This window comes from Myodes glareolus, chromosome 10, assembly GCF_982192425.1.
Source record: "Myodes glareolus chromosome 10, mMyoGla1.1, whole genome shotgun sequence".
In the NCBI taxonomy this organism is placed as follows: Eukaryota; Metazoa; Chordata; class Mammalia; order Rodentia; family Cricetidae; genus Myodes; species Myodes glareolus.
The window spans coordinates 1,057,621-1,079,517 of NC_142035.1; the positions used below are offsets into that span (position 1 = coordinate 1,057,621).

Consider the following 21,897-nt stretch of genomic DNA (forward strand, 5'->3'; position numbering starts at 1 on the left):
GGATATGAATGCTCAAGAAGCAACACAAGGTCTGAGGACGTGGTTCAGCAGGCAGAGTGTTCTCCCGCATGCTGGGTTCAGTCCCCACATAAACGGGGTGCGGTCATCACTCCTGTAATCTCAGCAGTTAGTAAATGAAGAAAAGAGTAGACGTTCAAAGTCACCTCCGGCTACATCGCAAATCCTAGGCCAGCCTGAGATACACAAGACTCTGTCTTAGGAGGAAGACGCAGGGAGCAGGGTGGCAACAACGGTACGAGCTATGGATTTATGCCACCTGGGGGGCTCATCGCTCTTCAAGTTGGCCAAACAAACAGGACAGCAGTTGACTGTGACGCCTGTTTCCTTTTAGCTTTAGATGTGAGAGTTGGGACTCTGCTTGCCTACCCACTCCTGTGGTAGCAAGGCATCCATCCCAGCCAGATTCTTCTGTGAGTATGCCTGTTCACTTGGGACACCACAACTGAGGTTGGTACTGTCCACAGCAGTATGTTCACAGATTCATGATACATCTTTGCAAAACACGCTAAACATCTGTGTTTAGGAGGCACCTCCCCTCACCCATCACTTAGCAAGGTGGTAGCAGCAGATCCCAGTTTCACTGTGCAGCCTCTAGAGGGACATACAGCCGGTGAAGGTGACAAAACAAACAAAAAACAAACAAAACAGAAAAACCACCCAAAGCTGGTACTGCTCTGACCCTGGCTTATCGGACTGTGGAGGAAGAAAGGGTAGACAAGGGGTGAGGCCCAAGGACTCACTACCTGCTCTGCTGAGCCAGCTGCCAACTCAGCTGGGTCCTTTGGGTCCTTTGGGTCCTTGGACCTTCTGTCTTCCCTGTTGGGAGGATATTCTGGGAGACCAGTTAGTCCTCATGTCTGAGATGTGGGAAGCAATCTTTCTACAAACAGGGAGGCATCAAGTGACAGAGTTGGAGGAACAGTCACAGGAAGGGGACTGTGTCCCCTGGCCAGGCTCTGGGTCCCTAAACATTCACACAAGGCCACCTGGATCAGATGTCCACATCAGTGCACAAAGAGACAAAACACCCACACCCGCTAGCCTGGGGATGGACGGCGAGGAAACAAAGTAACTCCCCACACTAACGAGGAAACAAAGTAACTCCCTACACTAACGAGGAAACAAAGTAACTCCCCACACTAGGAAACCAGACACAGTCCCTTCCTCAGGGCCAGCACATCAGGACCAGAGAGCAGGCCCTAAGGCATACAGATATGCTCCCTGGGGTCCCCACCCCAAGCCTGCCTGGACTAGGCCTCTGCAACAGTCAGGAAGAGCCTGGTCTTGCAGGCAGGACCCTTCAGCCCTGGCCCAGCCTCAACCTGCTTCCTTTCTTTGTTCTTATTCCATCCCTAACAGTTGTGTTCAACTCTGAAACCCAACAGTGTTACTAGTTCCTGACACAATTGCTTGGCCCCGAGCCCTTTGGCCCAGTCCCTGCTGGGGGATTTGACTGTATGGTTTACTTCTGCCTGCTCTGTTTACCTCTGGTACATGCCAACAACCAGTTCCAGAGCACACCTGTGGCCAGGTGGCAGGGAGCTCGTCCATACCAAGGCCAGGCCCACCATGAGTACCCACTGTGGAAGACGGAAGTGGTGATTCTCATCTACCCCGCTTGCTCCACTCTCCCAGTCACCAGGATGGGGAGGAGGATATTTGTTCTCCTCTTTTCCTACCAGTGACCAAATTAGAACTTACTATTTGGAAGCTCCATTTGCACTTTCCACCTCACTGCCTGTGAAGATCGTACTGTGATTATTAGGGTCTTCATAAATAATAATGTGGCATTTTCCAGTCTGGCATCTGATTAAGTAACCGTTCGATACAGCCTAAGAGTCTGGTCAGACAAGATCACAGTGGATGGGACAATCCTCCTACCCCAGTGGCCCCTGGGAACTAGGACTCAGATGTGCCTAATTAAGTCAGTGCAGACAGAGTCCCGCCCCCATAGAAAGGGGAGGAAAGGCATAGACCTTCCACTTCTGGAGAGAGGACTTTCCCCACCGTGGAATCCACAGCCTCCTCATATCACTCCTTGCTTCCCATACCAAACCACCTGGGTTTGGATGTCAAAGGAAGGAAATACAGGTACTGGGAAGATGGTTCTGTGGGTAAAGTGTTTTCTGGGCAAACATAAGGGCTTGAGATGAATCCCCAGAACCCATATAAAGAGGTGGGCACATCCACATGTGCCAGCCTAGCTGAAAAGTCAGTTCAGTGGAAGAGCCATAGAGGAGGGACAACCCTGTGCATGCATTACTCATACACCATAAACACATACCACACACAACACATAACACATACATGCACATACTACACCATACACACACCATACTACACATACACCACACCACACACAACACATAACACATACAAACACATACTACATCATACACACACATACTACACATACACCACACCACACACAACACATAACACATACATACACATACTACACCATACACACACACACTACACATACACCACACCACAACACATCATATTATACATACACACACCACACATACTACACACATACACACTACACACATACAATATACACATACAACACACACAACACATGACACATATATGCACATACTACACCACACTACACATACACCACACCACACACACATCATATTACATATACACACACCACACATACACCACACGCACACACCACACTACACACATACACACACCCACATACACACACCACACCACCTCCACACACAAACATACTGTCTCAGGATGGTAGAGGAGTCAGAGACAACTCCACTAGACTGGAGGCCTCTACACTGTCCAGACCCAAATCTCCCAGCCTTGGAGAGTGCCTTGGACGTGTTCTCTATCACCACAGGTCTGGAAGACAAAGCCATGCTCCCATGTGACTCGGGCTCAGGCCCCATGTGCAGCAGTCGGGACCTCCCATCCTAGTGCCGCTGTTCCTTACAGACCCTCCCAACTAGGAAGGAAAGAGGGAGGACCCTTCCAGCAGCTCTCCTCTCCAGGAGCAGCCAGCTCTGCACACCCCTCGAGATACAAAGGAATATTCTAGAGTCCTAGCATGTGTGAAGGCCCCAGGGCTTGGCAAGGAGGGAGCAAGGCTGTGGGAACCAGGACAGCATTATTGCTTACTAGTGTGTGTCAGCACTAACACAGGGACCCCTCCGTACCAGACTGCCACTATGGGAGTGAGGAAACAACTTGCTTTGAGACGGGTATAAGCAGGGACAGTCCTGTTCCCATTCCCATATTATACCTGTTGCACATCAGGCTGGGTACCCCCCAGATATGTCACATCCCTGACAATATGGCTGCTGACGTGGCAGGGCTGAGTGAGATGAAATGGCCATCGCTAACACAGAAAGGAACTCAACCAAGTGTCTAACACTGCATACTCCCTATCTCCCCTTCCTGCTAGGAATCCCTAAGGCCACAGCAGAATCTCAGGCTGGAGATTCATCCTGCTCCCAGTCCCCTGAGCTGCCCTTCAAACTCCCTGTCAAGTCCACTAGGCTCCAGAACACCAGAACATTCCTTCCAAAGGCCACAGAACCCAGAGAAGGTGTTTGAGCAGGAGCTCTGTTTTCACACAGGGATGTAGAAGAACATCTCTACATAAAGAGGAAACAGCCTCCAGGAAGCCTGAGGCCCCTGGTAGCATTTGTGGGGAGCCAGGAAGGAACGCTGCATTTGGACAGCCTGGGGGTGGGGTGCAGATTCTCCGTTGTGCACATTCACTTTAAAAATAGACACCTGCCCTATTTTTGACAGGCTTAACTTGTGTTATCTTCAAAGCCGTGAATGCAGAATCAGCACCTTCCAGCTGTCTGCGTGGGCAGAGCAGGCAATGGAATCAGCTCAGCCACTTCCCCTGAACCCAAGAATCAAAGCCCTCGTGGTGATCTGCAAGCTGTGGGGGGTGGGGAGGATAAAACTCACTAGCTGGCTGGACGGCCAGCAGTGTATTCTTTCCACATGCCACGTGCTTTTGCCCTCAAATATTTCAGCTGGTTCCTGGAACAGGGATGTTTTTAACCTTAAAAATAGCAGAGATTTTCTCAAGGTCATTTTGTGTTGTATTTCCATTCTCCTTGAGATGGAAAGACTTGTTTGCAGAGTATGCAAAACAGAATAGAGAAAATGACACCCACTCGTCACAGGCCTGTCACACCTCTGGCTAAGAACCCAAACTGAAAAACTGAGGCCTCACCCTGGCTCTGCAGAAGCTAGAACTGCTCAGGTACGTGAGGACCGTGCTGGGGAGCCCAGCGCATCAGAAAGAGTCACAGAACAAGCAGAACAAAACCTCCACCATAGCTCTTGCTTGACTTAGACATCCCCAGGGGCTCAACCCTGGCTCAGCCCTCTTCCCCAGAGAGTGAGGGCACCAGGCCCATCCTTCTCAGAAAGCCCTTCCTAGTGATGACGTTGTCAAAGCCAGCCAATGAAAGGTTGCGAGCAATGGTGGTGGCAGCGACATCTTCCTGCCCACAGCTGGGTCCCAGCCAGAGTACAAGGTTGGCAGTGAATACAGGGTATCCAAAGACGCCTGTTTTGTGGGCATGAGAGGCTCCCTTTAGGATTCCTTTCAGTGCATAGACAGAAGCCTGAGGAACTAATCCATGAAAATGTTCTAAAGGCAATGATGTCAAGAAGATCTGAACAGCCCCTCGAGAGGAAGGACCAGCAGAAATAGGATGAGATGAGCTGCAGGGCCTCACAGGAGAGGCAGCCTCACTTAGCAGCCTCAGCTCTCCTATGCTGGGAGCTGAGCTGCAGGAGAGTGAGGGTCTATGTTCCACAAGGTTCCCAGAGAAGCCCTGGCCTCTGGCTTTGTTCCATCACACTTGGGCTGGCTAGTGTTTGGGCTTTGTGGGTGCCAGGGACACATGGTGCTGCTCCCAGGTTCAGAGGACTCCAGCCAGACTTAGCCCAGGGAGAAGCAGGCTCACAACCAAGACCCCAGTGTTCAGCCCTTGCAGGGTCACGAACAAGCAGGGGGCATTTTACTTTGCTGGTACTGCTGTGCTGCTTCTCACAGTCTTTAGAGTTTGACCTTAGATGAAATATGCAAAATAATTCTGCGTTCTCGCTATCTTTTAAAAGTCCCATTTACCTCATGGGTGGTGGCGCACGTCTTTAATCCCAGCACTTAGGAGGCAGAGACAGGCAGATCTCTGAGTTCGAGGCCAGCCCTGTGTACAAAGAGAGCTCCAGAACAACTAGGGCTGTTAACATAAAAACCCTGTCTCAAAAAATGAAAAAAGAAAAGAAAAAGAAAAAAAAGTTCCATTTGCCGGTACAGTGAGGTTCAGTAAGATGCTTGCAACCAAGTCTGAGAACCTGAGTTAGATCTTGGGACCCACATAGTGGAAGGAGAGGACCAGCAACTCCCCAAAGTTGTCCTCTGACCTCCCCAGGTGCATGCACACACACAAAAAGTAAATGTAAAAGAAAAAAATTGAAGCAGGGTCTCATTATGTAGTTTTGACCGGTGTGGAGCTCTCTAGGTAGATCAGGCTGGCCTCAAACTCACAGAGATCCACCTGTCTCTGCCTCCCAAGTGCTATGATCAAAGGCGTGTGCTATCATGCCTGCCTGAAAAATATATATTTAATCATTTTTGCCTAATTTAAAATCTAGGTGTCTGAGCAGACTAGCATTGCCCATGTATCACCACAAGGTGGCACTGCGGAGGACGAAGAGAGTCTGTCCTCACTACCCCGATCTCCCCTTTCCCCCCAAACCTGCACAGAGGAGGCCAGGGTAGGGAGAGGGTACTAATGGAGATTGGGAGGGGATCCCCACAAGACTCAGAGTCCTATTGGTGGTTCTGGAGGAAGTTAGGGTCCTGAAAGTAAGTCTCAGAAAAGTCTGTGTTCTTAGGAAAGGGGTCAAACCAGGGGTTGGGGTCCTGGAGCTTTCCAGTAGGAATTGTGGTCCTCGTGGGCGCCCAGAAGAGTTCAGAATCCTTGGAGGGGTCGTAGTGGCGGTTAAGATCCTTGAAGGGTGTTCTAATCAGAATTAACATCTGGTGCGGTCCCAAGGAGGACAGTGGTCCTGGGGGTTCCCAGAAGGAATCCAGGTTCTTAGGACTCCAGTAGAAGTTCAGATCTTAGTGGGAGGCCTATAAGGGTTCTGGGTTTCAGGGAGGTGCTCCCAAGATAATGTGTTTGCTGGTGTGTTAGAAGGCAATATATCACACACACACACACTATGCGCACACACTGCGCACACACACACACAACACACACACACTACACACACACTATACACACAGACACTACACACACACACTATACACACAGACACTACACACACACACTATACACACTACACACACTAAGCACACACTACACACACTATACACACACCGATACTACACACACACACTATACACACTACACACACACACACTATACACACACACACACACACACACACACACACACACACACACACACACACCCCTCAAGTTCTCCCCAGCCACGGTCTCAGATTCCACTTCTGATCAGGAGACTATAAATTGGCAGTCAAAGCCTGTACACTTGACTGACACCGAGGAAGACCAATCACTGGAAGAAACAGGGTCGACTGGGCATAGGATGAGGCAGTCTGGGTCCAGCCCCTCAGCAGAGTAAGTGCAGATCCCATTGCAGAAGCTGGCAGGAGCTTTTTAAACTGCCCTGAGCCCAGAGCTGTTCCTACCTCATCTCAGCCATGTTGGATGACAAAAAAAAAAAAACAGAATGGAGAGCACTGTATGTCTTGTGCCAGCTTCTTCTAGTGCCAGGGAAAAGAGCTTCCCCCAGACAACAAACCTTTGCCCAAGCAGGATGCAGCCACGTGGCTGCCTCCTCTGTGAAGTCTTAGACTCACACGGTTCCATGGCTGCCCCTTAGCCCGAGCCACCTCCTTCCAGGTTAGCATAAAGCCTTCGTAGGGCATGGTCACTTGAGACTACATCAGCTTTTGTGGGCAGCTTTCTTTAGGCTGCCCTAAAGACTGGGATAAATAGGGTCTCCCCAAGAGGTAGGGAGAGCCTGGCTGCTGAAGTAGACAATGGACCCCAGGTCGCAAGGACTAAGAGAGAGAATGAGACTCAGACTGGTAGTCCAGGACACCAGGAAGGAAAAGTAGCTTCAGAGCAGACGGGACATCAGCCTGGAGCTGCTGGTGGCTCTTTCACACAGGGATGGGTGGCAGCAGCAGGAGGGTGAATACAGCAGGTGAGAGTGGGGTCAAATGCTTATACTTCCATGTGGATTGTTAGATCCAACTGCGCCTGAACCCTTGTTGGTTCACAGGAGCACAGACGCTAGCCAGGATTCCCACAGGTGCATTTTGTTCTGGCTGGTGATCAAAGAGGAAGAAGCGCTCCTTAGAGACAGGGTGGTGCCCACTCCACACATGAGCCCTGGTCTGACTCCTCACTACTGCTGTGCCCTGCTTCCTTGGAGACGTGGATTTGTGGTCAGACCTCTCCTTTGATCTGTGCGTCTGGAGGCGCTAACCCAGAACGCCTGTCCTGCGTTGCAGAGGGTCTGGGTTCCCTTGAAGAATCTCCCCTCCTGAGGAACCCCAGTCCAACAAACTTGCTCCCAATGAGAACCATTAATATTGACTTGTTTTGAAATCGCAGCAAAAGCAAGTTTTCAGAATCCTACACTATTTCTCCCTAATTTTTCTATGCATTTGCGTTTAATCTCAGCCAAGTGGAAAATCATCTGTGAAGCAATGTGGGAACCGCAGGGGAGAATCATAGCAGATACATTTTTGCCCCAGGGCATCTCCAGGCATACGCGTGTCCCCAGACACGGCAGGATGCTCAGACTCTGGGTGCTGCAGCCAGGGTTGATTGCCAGGGATCACCACAGAAGCACTGGTGGGCAGGCCAATGCAGGCAGCTTCCTATACAATCTCTCTGCAGAGCAGAGCAGTCAGCGAGCTCAGCTTGTCTCCTTCACAGATCTTGAGGGGATCTCGCTCTCTGCCTCTGTCAGACTCATGGCCCCCGTCCTAGGCTTCCTTACACCTTCCTGCCCTCTCCTGCTCAGACACTGGGGATGAAAATGGGGGGAGGGCCAACAGAATACAGACAGGAATCAGATTTCCCTGAGCTCAGCTGCCAGAGATTTCCCCACAGATAAGAGGACACCGTGCCCATCATTCCACGCTCCACGTTCCTAGTGGACTGGCACCTGATCCCCCTCGGCTGCCCGTTAGTGAAAAACTGGCTCTGACAGTGAGGATCTGGGTAGCTGCCTGACGACAGGCTGTCTTCCTCCACCGGGAAACACCCGGAAACTAGGTCACTGAGTGCCCAGCTTGGAGCAGTCTTTTCAGAGGTCACCCTGCCATTGTTCAGTAAGCACTGAATAGGCTCCTTTTCCCAAGTTCCACACCAGAGAAAGAAGTGAGAAAAGCCCAGTCAGGTTGGCCGGTCACTTGACAAGAGCCACCCTCCTCATCCAAGGCCAGAGCCCAGACAACAGCTTAGTTCTCACAGGGAAGTGCCCCTGCAGGGTGACGTGATGAATCACAACATCCTGGGATGGCCCTGTCAGGGGGCTCTACCCAAAGCCATGTCCAACACTTCGGAAAGGTTTCAACAAATCTGCTGCCGGTGATGTGTCATCCGAGACAGCCTCCCATCCAGAGCAGCCGGGGAGGGAAAATAATCAGAAGGGGGCTGGGGAGAGGCTTAGTAACACACTTGATGCGTGAGCAAAAAGACCTGAGTGCAATCTACAGATCCCGGGGCGGGGGCAGGGGGAGCCTCAGTGTCACACCTGCAACCCTGTGTGGAAGGAGCAGAGACAGGTGGGGTCCCGTGACTTGCTACATAGCCAGCCAGACTTGCCAAACTGGTGAGTTCCAGACCAACTAGAGATCCTAATTCAATAATAACAAAAAATGTGGACAGGGCCTGAGGAATGTCACTCAAGGTTGTCCTTTGACCGCCACAGGCACACCACACACACACACACACACACACACACACACACACACGCAGACACACACAGACACACACATACACACACACGCAGACACACACAGACATGCACACACACACATACACACACATACACACACAAACAGACACACACACATACACACACATACACATACACACACACACAAACAGACACACACACATACACACACATACACACACACACACACACAAACAGACACACACAGACACACACGTTGGCAGAGGCCACTTGTTTGTTCCTGGCTGCTCAGACTCAAAATAACCACTCAGAAACTATATTATTTAAATCACTGCTTGGCCAATCACTTAAGTGTATTGTTGCTAGCCCTTATATCTAGAATTAACCCATTTCCATTATTTTATATTTTACCATGAGGGTTGTGGCCTACTGGCAGGTTCTGTTCCAGCTAGCAGCTCATGTTTTTCCCCTCTGGTGGCTACATGACTTCTCACTGACTCTGCCTTCATTCTCCCAGCATTCAGTTTAGGTCTCCTGCCTGGCTTTATTCTGTTAAGCCATTGGCCGAAAGCAGTTTCTTTATTAACCAATGGCAATAAAACATATTCACAGCATACATCACCTCCCGCATCACACACATGCGCGCGTGCAAACACACGCTCAGAGCAAACCGGCCAGCCTAACACACCAACACAGTTCTTTATCCAAGGACTACATCCCCACAGTTGCAACAAATAAAGATGTTTTTGGGCAAACTAACCAACCAGCTAAAAGCTGAGAGAAATCAGTTTGTGCTGAGGATGCACTGACCCATTCAGGCAGAAGGAAAATAATTCCAGATGGAATCCACAAAAAAGAATAAAGAATCAAATTCAGAAAACAGTGGGTAAGACACAGGCTGCCACATGCACTTTTGGTTTGGTTTGGCTTTGAGACAGGGTCTCACTCTGTAGCTCTGACTAACCTGGAACTTGCTGTGTAAACCAGATCGGCTTTGAACTTGAGAGATCATGTGCCTCTGCCTCCCAAGTGCTGGGATTAAAGGCATGCACCATCACGCTCAGCCTGCTTGCATGAGTTCTGAAATTTTGAAAGAGAAGACAGGAGAAAGGTTTGCACCTGGCTGCCTTTCATTCTATAGGAAAAGTCAGCCCCACAAGGCTTCTGAGAGGACACCCAGGAGACGAGTTTAGGGGGACCCATGGTCATACTGTTGCCATCCTACAGGCAGGCTGCCTGTCCCCACAGGTGCTAACAGCTTCACTGCCTTCATCACAACAGCCTCGCTGGCATAGACCTTCTGGTGTTGGTCCTGAGGGATGCCTTGACTACATCAGCTATCACATGATCCGTGTTCTGGCTTTTCCCTTTCCTCTTCAATCTTAAGAGGCCCCTCTAAAGCTCCCTGAGATCTCATTATTTGCTATGCCCAAAGGATGTCTGGGCAAGAGTGTCCCACCTTTCCTCTCTTCTTCCCCCCACCACCCTATGCAACCCAGCACCAGCTGTCCTGCTGGCCCTACCAGTCCTAAGGGCTCAGGGCCCACAATCTGGTCCCAACAGCAAAATGACAAAGACACGTGACGATCAGGCTTTCCCTGCCCATAAAACCTCACCTGTACCTGGACACAGCAACACAAGATCAGGGGCTTGCTGCCCCCTGGAGGCCAGAAAGAGAACTACTCAAGTCAGCACCACCAACCTCCCTTCAGGCTTCTAGAAGGATCAGAATCTGACCCTCTGCCTGGACAGCAGACTGTCCCCAGACCACAGATAGATGTGCAGAGCTCACTGTGACCCCAGAGATCTACAACCCCTCCCAGATAGAGGCACTACTCATACCTTTTAGGGTGCTCAATGGGATTGAGTCCCAGGTGACCTCCTAGGGGTGTTCTCAACTCTTGCTTAGGCATCTAGAAGAAAAAACGCAGGTGCCAAGGATGGAGACAGTTGGGTAGAATCCTGGGATGGAGGGGGTGGAGCCTTAAGAAAGGGAAGCTTGCTTGGAGCAGAGTCATGTGGTGGGGCCAGGGCTGAGAAAGGGACAGTCATACAGGAACTACCGCCCAGCCCACGAGACAGGAGTGGGCCCCGAGACATATGAGGGACCAGTTATGTGGTCTGCTTTAACAGGTTGCTCTTGTCATTTGTGAAGAAAACCACAGGAGAACCAGCTGGGCAAGTCCTGACCGCCTGCTGAGGACTCCCGCCTACCCTCCCTGGACGGGAAGAAGCAGAGGGGCTGCGGCACAGGCACAACAGGAGCTAAGACTGGAGCAAGGGCTGACAGTGTGAAAGGGAAAACCCAGAGTCCTGTGGTTTCCAAAGCACCAGAGGCCAGTGAGCAGAGAAGGCTGGGGAGACAGGACAGCAGAGTTCTGCAGAGCAGCCTGGATCTGTTTGCTCAGCGTTTGAGGGAGAAGGCGAGATTGAGACTTCAGCAGAGACCTACGATTTAGACATTTCATAACACCTTGAAGGGCAAATGTGCCTGAGGACAGAATCAGCAAACTAAAGATAGGCGAGGAGAAAGCACTGTGAGTGAATTACAGATGAGACCAAGGGAAACAGGAAGGATGAGAGGAGGGGTTTGAGAAGGATCAAAGCACATACAGCCAGAACCCAGACGAGACTCGAGCGCATGGGGTTAGAGAAATGCTTAAGAGTTAACGTTAGGGGCTGGAGAGGTGGCTCAGCTGGTGGCTCACAGTCTGAAACTCCAGTTCCAGGGAATCTGATGCCCTTTCTGACCTCCAAGGGCACTGTATGCATATGGTGAACTTACATATATGAAGGTAAAACATCAACACACATAAAGTAAAAATGAATAAAAATTTTCAAATAAAAAATAAAGAGTTGACAGCAGGGTTTTCTAGAACTAATCAAAGTCAACAGCAATAAGGTGCGAATCCAAGAAGCCCTTGAGCTCAAAGGGATAGAAAGACAAGAAGGAAGGAAGGGAGAGAGGGAGGGAAAGAGGGAGGGATGGAGTGAGGAAAGAGGAGAGGAAGGAAATTGAACCTGCACCCTCTGGAAGAGCAGCCAGTGCTCTTAACTGTTGAGCTATCTCTCCAGCCCGGGTTGTGTGTGTTTTATTTTAATTAAATAATAAGACTTTATCACAGCTCTCTCTGAATCTAGAAGATAAAAACATTTTTTTAAAAAAATGAGCTAGCCTGGCATTGGTGACACATGACTTTAATTTTAGCACTTGGGAGACAGAGGCAGGCAGATCTCTGAGTTCAAGGACAGCATGGTCTACAGAACGAGTTCCAGGACAGCCAAGATTACACAGAAACCCTCTCTTGAAAAATAAAAAACAAAGCATAAAAAAGGAACTAAGTTGGGCACGGTAGCACATGTCTATAGTCCTAGCACTAAGGCAGGAATATCATGAGTTCTCAGCCAGTCTAGACAACAAAGTAAGACCCTATCTCAAAAAAGGGGAAAGTGAATTTAGGAATTGGATGGAATATCTTGATGGGATATGAAAGGCTGACACACACATTATCTGCAGCTTAAACACAAGGCACATTTCCCAAGATTGACCACGTATTGGAGGAAAGAAGTCTCAATTCCACCCTGTAAAACTCCCATCCTGAGAGCCGTATCCACTAACCATGGGTTGATTGAATTAGAAAAGAATAGAAAGGGAAACCCACGTACACTCACGTGCCTGTGTGTTTATCCAAGATTTACTTACATGCTTCAGAACTGCTTCCTCGCGGTGAGGTCTGCTAAGACTGTGCTGGGGGAGACGCAGCGCTGCGGTCAGAGAGAAGCAAGGGTTGTGGTGTGCAGACAGGGGTCTGTATCAGTCATTCTTCTCAGTTCCCTGCAAGCAAGGGTCTGAAGGGACCTCGTCCTTTGTGGCGGGGGAAGTATCCAAAAGGCTTCCGGGAGGTGGAGGACAAGTAACAGCTCTGCTCAGATCTAGAAGGCAAAAAAAGATGTTTTAAGTCAAGCCCCAGAAGCCATAATCAATGTCAACACAACCTATCCACTTATGCCTGGTGGGTGGGGGCATGAGGGACCTTATATGTTATTCCCATGGTGAAAGGGTGTGTTTAGACATTTTAAATGGGGAAAAAAACCTGTGCAGAGGTGGTGATCAAGAAACTACATCAGGACGGAAGCAGAATTTGGGCCTCCTCTCTCGTCACCATAAGGAAATCACTTAGATCACATCCCTCAGCTAAGCAGCACAGAGCAGAATTCCTCAAGCCCAGCACAGAGGTAGCGTCAGCAAGGTGGGCCTGGACTGGAAGGAAGAGAACACTGGCAAGGGATGGAGGGATCTGGTAGGAGAAAGAGGAGGGTGTCCTGAGGTTGGTTCGGGTGATGGCTGTGTATCACAGAATAAACCTGCTGTGAACGTCTGTGAGCTGTATGCTCTAGATGCACTGTAAAAACTATGTCTTGATAAACTCTTGTTTAAAACCTATATTAAATTTAGCTGGGCGGTGGTGGCACATGTCTTTAATCCCAGCACTCGGGAGTCAGAGGCAGGCAGATCTCTGTGAGTTTGAGGCCAGTCTGGTCTACAAGAGCTAGTTCCAGGACAGGCTCCAAAAGCTACAGAGAAACCCTGTCTTGAAAAACAAACAAACAAACAAAAAAACCCAAAAGCAAAAACAAAACATATATTAAATTTAATTTTATTTATGACATTGTGTGTGTGTATGTGTGTGGGGTGTGTGTGTGTGTGTGTGGTATGTGTGAGCATAAGTGTGTGTGTGGTATGTGTGAGAATGGGTGTGTGTGTCTGGTATGTGTGAGCATGGGTGTGTGTGTGTGTGTGGTATGTGTGAGCATGGGTATGTGTTTGTGTGTGTGGTATGTGTGAGCATACGTGTGTGTACATGTGTGTGGTATGTGTGAGCATGCGTGTGTGTACCACAGCACCTGTACAGAGGTCAGATGACAACGTTCAGGAATCTGTTCTCGTTCATGTGGGTTCTGGGGATTGAACTCTGGTTATTAGGTTTATTAAGCCATCTGGCCGATCCTAAAAACATATTTAAACTGGTGCACGGATGGGAGGGTGTCCTTTGCGGACTAACAAGAACCTGGGCAAAAATCAGGGCTTGAGGGCAAGACTTTTCTGTGATCCCTGTGGGGGTTTGAATAAGAATGGGCCCAGAGGCTCGCTATCATCAGGGACCGGCACTATGTGAGCAGGATTAGAGGTGTGGCCTTGTTGGAGGAAGTGGGTGCTGTCTCTCCCTGCTCCCGCTTATCCAGGTGGAGAACTCTAGGCTCCTTCTCCAGCACCATGTCTTTCCCAGTGCCGCCACGCTGACCATGGACTAAACTTCTGAAACTGTAAGCCAGCCACCCCCCCCCCAATAAAATGCTTTGTTTTATAAGAGTTGCCGTGGCCATGGTGTCTGTTCACAGCAATAGAACTCTGACTAAGACAGGTCCCCAGGTGGAGTGGGAGGTCCATGCCCAGGAAGACTTCGAAGGCATGGACTGGTGCCACCCAGAAGCACCTGGGAAAGCTGCGTGAGGCAGAAGTTTCCCTCGTATGAGCTGACTGGAGTGAGGGGTGACAGCCATCACCTGACATCCACACTAGTGGGTAGGGACAGCCTCATCCAAAATCCCAGGTCGATTTTAGCATCAAAAAGCAACCAAACCATGCCAATTCTAAGCCAGGATAGGGCTGTTCTAGTTCCAGTCCCACAGGTTATCCTAAAACCACATTTTACGGGATTGGAAACCTTAATTGGTGCAGACTCCCAAACCCTCCCTGCCTTGGTGGATAAAAGGTAGAAAGAGCGCTCTGCCTTCTCAGCCATAGTCCCACTCAGTCCCGGGATACCTACAGCACCCAGCTCCAGCAGGGTAACATCATTCCCGGGGGGGGGGGGGGGGGGGTGCCGGTAAAGTTGTTATTCCTCCCCTTCCCGCTCACAGGAGCCTGGGAAACAACCAATCTAATAAGGGCCTGAGAAGTTGCAATCTCCCTACCATCCAGCAGGTGGCAGCGTGGCACTGCAAACCCCACCTCTCCTTGTAGCTTGCCTATTTCAAGTTGGCTCTTGTTTTATTTTTTATTTTGTTCTGTTTTGTTTGTTTTGTTTTTTGAGACAGAGTCTCTTTATGTACCTCCAGTTGTCCTGGAACTCACTATGAAGACCAGGCTGGCCTGAAACTCAGCGATCCACTTGCCTCTGCCTCCCAAGTGCTGGGATTAAAGTCCTGTGTCACCCCGCCCAGCAATCTCGCCCATTACAAACAGGTGGCGTGGCTGACTTCAGACTCGTTCCCTGGTTTTCCTTCAGAGCTGGTGATTTTGATACTGAACGTTCTTGATTAACTGATTGTCTCTGTTTCTTTCCTTTTGCCATGACAAACACCCCAATGAAAGCAACAGCACGGAGGACTGGTTTGTTTTCCCTCATAGTTTAAGTGAGTCCATCGTGGTGGGGAAATCAAGCTGGCAGGAGCTTGAAGCAGATGACGTCATCATATCCACAGCCAGATTAGGGGAGTAACTGAGTCATGCTGATGCTGCTGTCATCTTATACAGCCCAGGGAGTGCGCCTGTCTGTCTTCCCGCCTCTGTGGTCACAATCAAGATAACCACGTGCATACACACACACATACACACACATACATACATACACATAAACACACACACACACACACACACACACAGAGAAATCCCCAAAGTTCCACCTCCCGGGTGATTAGAGATTCTGTCAAGCAGGTAATTAACATTAACCATCTAACTGGATAGCGTGTCTGCCCTCCTGGCCAGAAAAGTCATGACTGACCCAGGTCCTAGCTTTAATGCAATCTCCCTGGCAATGTCAATGGCAGCTATGGTTAAACTCTCTGCCGGGTTCTCCTCCGAGTCTCAGGCAACACTTGAAGATTCACCTTGTCCGTGGCTGTGGCCTAGACTCTAGTGCACCCTGCTGAAACCCCCCTAACATCTCCATGACTTCACGACATTCACTCAACAGCACCCAAGGGCCTCACATCCACCATGTCCACAGAAGTCCGTCCTCTAGACACAGGTTGAGACTTGGAGCCCAGCCAAACAGTGCGCTCTCTTCAGCCTCGCCATGGACAGCTCTCGACTGGAGCAGACACAGGCCCCTCTTCTCCTTCCCACCTATACAGCTATGGCCATGGGAGTGGTCTTTAATACTCTCCTGGGATGTCTCCCTGTAGCCAACCTGTAGTTTCTTTTGTTTTAGTAAATAAAGCTTGCCTGAAGTTCAGAGAGTTAAACAGACACACTGGTCAGCCTTACAGACCAGGCAGTGGTGACACACACCTTTAATCCCAGTAGCCACACTGGTTTGCCATAGAAATTGGGCAGTAGTGGTACATGCCTTTAATCCCAGCACTAGAGAGGAATATAAGACTGGAGGAGACAGCTCTCAGACACAGTCTTATTCTGAGATTCCTGGAGGCAGGGTCACCATTTCATACTGAGAAAGAGGTAAGAGCCAGTGGCTGGCTGTCTTGCTTTTCTGACTCTCAGGTTAAACCCCAATTTCTGTCTCTGGGTTTTTATTAATGGTGCCACACCAACCTTCCTGTCTTCCAAAAGGACAGACTCCCCTGGACAGCATCAGCATCTGGTGCTGTTGCTACATGCCTCTCCTTCTCTGGCTCCCAATGGCCCCTGCTACTCGTCTTGTGGGCTTTGCCTCTTCTGATGACCTGATCGTCCTATGTCCCAGTCTGTGGGCCTAACCCATACCTTACTTTCAGATCTGGGCCCAATCACACTGGTTTGTTCTCTATCAACTCCCACACATCCCTGCCCTCAGCCCAGGGGCAGACACTTGGAAAAGGCCTCACAGAGACATGTTATCCTTTGGGCCAGAATGCCTTTTCTAGTTGACACCCGTCCTCCACAACATAGCTGGACACAAGGTGAGCCAGTTCAGAGCAATCAAGAAGCGGTTGTCTGGCCTCTTTCTTTTCCAGAGTAAGGCCTGATGTGGCTGAAGCATGGATGTTCTTTCAGGGAGGAGCGTCAAGACAGGGTTTCTCTGTGTAACAGCCATGGCTGTCCTGAAACTCACAGAGATCTACCCACTTTTGCCTTCTGAGTCCTGGGATTAAAGGCATGTGCCGCCATGCTTGGCTCATCTGTGTTTTTGCATACTGGCAATGGCCTAGAGCCCCAGAACCTTCCAGCAAATGCATGGCTCTCACCCATTCACTTCACAAATGTGCATCATGTATCTGTCCGTCCATTCTTGGAGAGTGCTCAGCAATTGAATCATTCTCTCTTCCTAGTGAAACTCAGAACAGAGAGGTTAACTGACTCTGTCAAAGTCACACAGCATGGCCTTCTGAGTGGTTCTGCCTGTGCTGGAAGCCAGAGTGGCCCCATCTCTCACCTTAGTGAAGAGAATTCTGCTGAAACCACAGCCCTAGGGGGTTTCACACCTTGGGAGGCTCTGGTCACAGCGCTAAGCCCCTCGGCAGCCTTCACATTTGGGGCTTTAGTTGGCAAACATGAAGGAAGGTCAGCAGCTCCTCCTCATGTTCTGTAGGCAGAAAGGGAGCCTTGGGTACTAGCCTCCTACCTCCTGTGGCAACAAAAAACCGCCACCTGCTGTACCCCCCCTCCAGTCTCAGACAATCTGAGCCTCCAGTACCCAGGGCAGGCTTTGGCTTCAAGGCTCGCACCCCTAGAGGAAAGATGAACCAATGCGCCACACAGTCCCTGCTTCTGAGTGGGGGCGACAATATTGGAAACAGACATTCTAGATCAGTTGGGGCACACAAAGCCCTCAGATCTAGGCTACCTGTGGTGTGGAGAGGTGTCTGGGCTGAGACTGAGGCCTCGGCAGGTGAAGGCAACCCCAGTCGCTCACCAACAAGGAGTCTGGACCCTTCTCTTCTCTGGTGACCTCTGATCGGCCCTCAAATTCTAACTCCTGTTCCCAGTCAAAACGGAGAAAATCTACCCTATTCTTCCCCCAGGACAAGACTGAGAATCCTTCACGCGAGAAGTTGTCTGTCTTGAGCAAAAGGTTTCATTCCCAAAGCCGGTCCTCACCTCAAACCAGAACTTTAGGAGACGGCGGGAGCCTCATTGGGATGCACTTGGTGGTGGAGCGACAGACCTGGCTAAAGGACAGGACGCCTTCAGGAAGGTGAGAACTCAACCCATAGGACCAGACCTGTGATCACCTGGAGCAGGCTATGCCTTACCAAGTCTGTGTCTTGGCCCGCTCCACCCGAGACCGGGAGGAGGACCCGGCAAAGAGCTATCGTTAGGCTCCCGCGGGTGAGGACTCAAAGCAAGACAAGACTGAAACAGGTACCCCAGGACTAGAGCTTTTGGGGCGGCGACCACCCCACACCCCCCCGAAGGAAACAAGAGACTGCAATTGAGACACCAAGAAGCAGGCTAGCCTCTCCCGGGTCCCGAGGCTCCCATCTTCCATCTCTGGGCTTGTAGTGGATGGAGCAGGGCTGGGAAGATGCGGACAGCAGGTCCCCTCTGATTGGACGACGCGAAGTCCCAGCCGGCACCTCAGCAGCTTAAAAACGAAGCCCGGACGAGTCGGAGCTAGAGCGGCCCCGGCCGGCCATGCGCCTTGGCGTGGAAGTGCAGAAGGGGTGGAGGGAGGCCGGAGAGGCCACGCGGAGGCCCAGGGACAGACAGACAGCCGAGCAGCCAGACGTGGCCGCAGGGCAGGAAGCTGCACTGAGGTAGCAGGCTCCAGAGGGTCATGGCCGAGCTCAAGTCGTTGCCCGGGGACGCGTACCTGGCACTGAGCCACGGCTACACCGCTGCTGGTCACGCCTACGCAGCGGCGCGCGGACCAGAGACTACACGCGGTTTTGGTGCATCCGGTCCAGGTAGCGACCTCCCCGCGACGCCTGCTTCCCGCGTCCCCGCCGCGACGGTCGAGAGCAGCGGGGAGCAGAGCGGCGACGAGGACGATGCCTTCGAGAGGCGGCGGCGGCGGCGAGGGCCCGGGGTATCGGTGGACGCACGGCGGCGGCCCCGGGAGCAGCGCTCACTACGGCTCAGCATCAACGCGCGCGAACGGCGGCGAATGCACGACCTGAACGACGCGCTGGACGGACTGCGCGCAGTCATCCCCTATGCGCACAGCCCGTCGGTGCGCAAGCTCTCCAAGATCGCTACGCTGCTGCTGGCCAAGAACTACATCCTCATGCAGGCTCAGGCCCTGGAGGAGATGCGGCGCCTGGTGGCCTACCTCAACCAAGGCCACGGTCTCGCTGCGCCTGTGGCCGCCACGCCTCTGACGCCCTTCGGCCAGGCAGCGGTCTACCCGTTCTCGGCGAGCTCGGCGCTCGGGCCCTGCCCAGATAAGTGCACCGCCTTCTCCGGGTCGCCCTCGGCGCTTTGCAAACACTGCGGCGAGAAGGCCTGACCGTGCCAAGCCCCTCCGCAGCCGTATTTTATTTAGACTACCCACTGTCCTCACTGGCGGGACCCTATGGGGAGAAGGCAGCCGGACCCCGGACCCTGTTTGCAGAACTGTTCGGTGCAGACCCCGAAGTCGGTCCTGGCAGAGCCAGAGACTCTCGAGACACCGCCGCAACCACAGAGCTCTCTCAGGGTCCGCTGGGCGTTGCCAGCGCGGTAGGGGTGAGGATGACAGGTTACCAGCTGTGCGCCAAAAGAAAGCCACGGTAGGAAACAGGTAGTGGTTGGTCCCACTTCGGACAGGTGACTCGGCCCAAGGCTCAGGAGCGCAGACACAGAGCACTTCCGAGCACTAGGGATTGTCCTCTGCCCCAATCCCTTCTAGGCCAATCTGCAGGGCCTTGCTCCAACTAGGCGTGTTCGCAGGACGGGTGTGGCTCCTTACTGGGGGTCCTCTGATGGCCCCAAGACTCCGGACCGGGCCGCTGAGAGAGGTTCTACCGCGGTCCTTTGCAACAGAAGTGAGGGCAGACGTAGGAACCCAGGAGATGAAATTTGCAGCATTTTCCAAGTATGAATGTGTTCTGTAACGTTCTTTCCTGCCCAGAGGTTCAGGAAACCGGCGGCTGGAAGGGGCGTCATTTCGTGCTGTTTGTTCCAAGGGGACTGGTGGAGTGCAGGTCCTCACAATTTGCACGGGACTACTTGAGGGTCAGCCGAGGACTTCAGTCTAGATTCAGGGTCAGTGAAGCCCCTCTGCTCCCGTTCAGGGACTTCTGGAGGAAGCCGGGCTACCGGTGAGTACACGGCGCTGGACTGTTTGGTAACCGGTCGCTCACAAAGTAGAACCGCAACCCAGAATCCTGACACTTGACTCTAGCCGGAGCCTTTAGCCCGGAGCCTGAGATGCTTGCTGGTTTTCGCTGCGTGGCCCTCGGCAGCTTCCGCCTCTGTTTACCCAATTATCTCGGCCTTCTTAGAGGCAAAGCAAATCGAGAGAGGGCTGCCGTCCTGCAAAGCGCCTGTCTATGACGCTTAACTTCAATTAATGCGCTTGAAAAGGCCCTTTTGTATTCGCAAAATGACGTGTGTGATTAAGTCTTATTCATAAAGACGTATGCTCAGTACTGGTTTTTGCTCATTTCCATTTTTTATTTCTTAATTCTTTTCCCATCCCCTAAACTAATCTGCTTTGCACAATTCAAAACACTGTTTTCAAGTTCTCTTAAAATGAGCAGGGAAAATTGGAAACTCGAGAGTTGTTAGTTCTGGGGTCATTACCCATCATTAACTGAAAAAGTCCTCTGTATCTGTTAAGACTGGGGATGGGGTACAGAATAAAGTATTCGATTTCAGCTTACCTTACAAAAGTAATATTGTTAAATTTTAATATCAAATTAAGTGTCCATCTTTGACTTGATTTATAATATCTATTTTTAGGCAATGGTATTGACTTGGGATCCTTCTTCTAGAGCCCCAAGAAATCTCTGAGCCTTTAAAACAAAACGCCATTAACAGATACTTGGGTGCATCTGAGAAAAGTGAAGTGGGGTGGTACACACACCAGTGATCCCAACCTGCAGGAGACTGAAGCAAGAGGGTGGAAATTTTGAGGACAGTCTTAGGGAGACCCTCTTAGAAAAAAACAAAACAACAACAACAACAACAAAAACTCTTTAAAAAAAGAAAAGAGGGAAAAATCTTTCCCCTAGAATGAAAGCAGTTGTTAAGGAGCTAGGAGGGGTAGTGGTGTAAGAGCCCATAACCTCAACACTTGGAAGGTGGAAATGGGAGAATTGTTTCAATTCAATTCGGTTTCAGCCTGAATTAGACTAAGACCTTGTCTAAACAAAGGAATAACAACTCCTCCCCCAAAAAAACCCAAAACACAATTTCTAACCATTTTGCTAATAAAAACATCTCAGATTACTAATCTTAAATAAAAGTTCAAATTAAATCAGAACATTTTAAAACTGCAGGTTGTTCTCCAAATATCAGCCAAACTTTCACTGGGATAAATGAGTAAGGGTGGGGTATTTCAAAGTGAGACTCCATAGCTTTCTTAGTTGTGGCCAATCATAAAGCAATATGGTATTAATAAAACAACTGCAGCCATTAATAAAGCATCCTGGACTTGCATGGCAAGCTTTAATTCTGAGGCTACCTTCCACAGTCTCCCTACGGAACAGGAAAATTCAGCCAGGTGCCTGTTTTAAGTGTACCTCTTTTGAAGCAGCTCGTGGGGACTCTGGTTGTTTCTTCCATGGGAGCAAAGAGTCCTTGTGGGTAAGAATCACTGAGTCCTTGGGGAAGCACCTCATTTACACCTGGGATTTGAACTAGTGCCTTGCAGAACTGATTACCTTGTTTGTTTTATCTTGATGTGATTTGCTGTTTGCTTTGTTTTTTGCTTGTTTGTAAGTAGGTGTGGTTCTGTTAAGGTGCAAAGCAGTGTCCCCAGACCTAGGCTCTTCCCTGCCACGCAGCTGAGTCAGCGTGCTCCACACAGGAAAGTGGGTG

General features: G+C 50.6%; 1 protein-coding gene across 1 annotated transcript; it reads left to right on the plus strand.

Annotated features, from left to right (window-relative positions):
• The first annotated feature begins 18,612 nt into the window (after window positions 1–18,612).
• On the plus strand, window positions 18,613–20,737 carry Bhlhe23 (basic helix-loop-helix family member e23). The gene has a single exon (XM_048440867.3). It carries the CDS (start codon window positions 18,710–18,712, stop codon window positions 19,379–19,381), a length of 672 nt encoding a protein of 223 aa, XP_048296824.1. The 5' UTR covers window positions 18,613–18,709; the 3' UTR covers window positions 19,382–20,737.
• The last annotated feature ends 1,160 nt before the right edge of the window (window positions 20,738–21,897 follow it).

Excerpts from the sequence above, each read along its gene's own strand:
- Bhlhe23 (XM_048440867.3), top strand. The coding sequence starts at position 18,710 with ATGGCCGAGCTCAAGTCGTTGCCCGGGGACGCGTACCTGGCACTGAGC.